Below are 761 nucleotides of genomic sequence, written 5' to 3' on the forward strand. Positions count from 1 at the left end.
AGCTCTCAAGATGAGGTCACACGCTCTGCTCATCTGGGTGCTAGTTTTCTTTATGAAGGGTAAGTGCATTTGATTAGAATTGTAGAAAAATGTATAAAGAGATGGACAATAAGCTATAGAATATCATCAGAACAAAAATGAGGAATGATATGTCAAATAGATGTCAATTCTTATTTATATGCTTCCATATGCTCTGTCTATATAAGCAGCAGAATTGAAATGGTTTCATGTTAAATAAAATCCTGGTTGATACTCATGCTATGACAATTTAAACCCTTACACTATTATGTGCTAACACAGAAACATGGATTTATGCTTTAATCTCACATGCAGATGCCAGTGGGCAGATTGTGATGACCCAGACTCCAGAATCCCTGTTGGTGTCTCCAGGAGACAGAGTCACCATCAACTGCAAAGCCAGCACAAGCATCAGCAGCAACATAGCCTGGTACCAACAGAAATCAGGACAAGCTCCTAAGCTCCTGTTCTATGGTACTTCCTCCCGTCCCTCTGGGGTCCCAGACCGGTTCAGCGGCAGTGGGTCTGGCACTGACTACACATTCACCATCAGCAGGGTTGAAGCTGATGATGCTGGAGATTATTATTGTCAGCAGTATAACAGCTGGCCTCTCACAGTGATACAGACCAGCACAAAAACCTCCCTGCTCTGTTTCATTTCAGACTCTCACTCAATGTTTCAGCTGCTTCCTGTGCAGCATCCTTACATCGTTGCCTTTGCTGCCCTGCAGTGGGGTGGCTGA

The 761-nt window shown here is 43.8% G+C and overlaps 1 gene segment (V, D, J or C); it reads left to right on the forward strand.

Moving 5' to 3' along the window:
• Window positions 1-761, forward strand: LOC128837969 (immunoglobulin kappa variable 3-15-like). The segment is given in 2 exon segments: window positions 1-59; window positions 334-761. Coding segments are annotated over 2 exon segments (477 nt in total).

Source organism: Malaclemys terrapin, chromosome 5, assembly GCF_027887155.1.
Source record: "Malaclemys terrapin pileata isolate rMalTer1 chromosome 5, rMalTer1.hap1, whole genome shotgun sequence".
Classification (NCBI taxonomy): domain Eukaryota; kingdom Metazoa; phylum Chordata; order Testudines; family Emydidae; genus Malaclemys; species Malaclemys terrapin.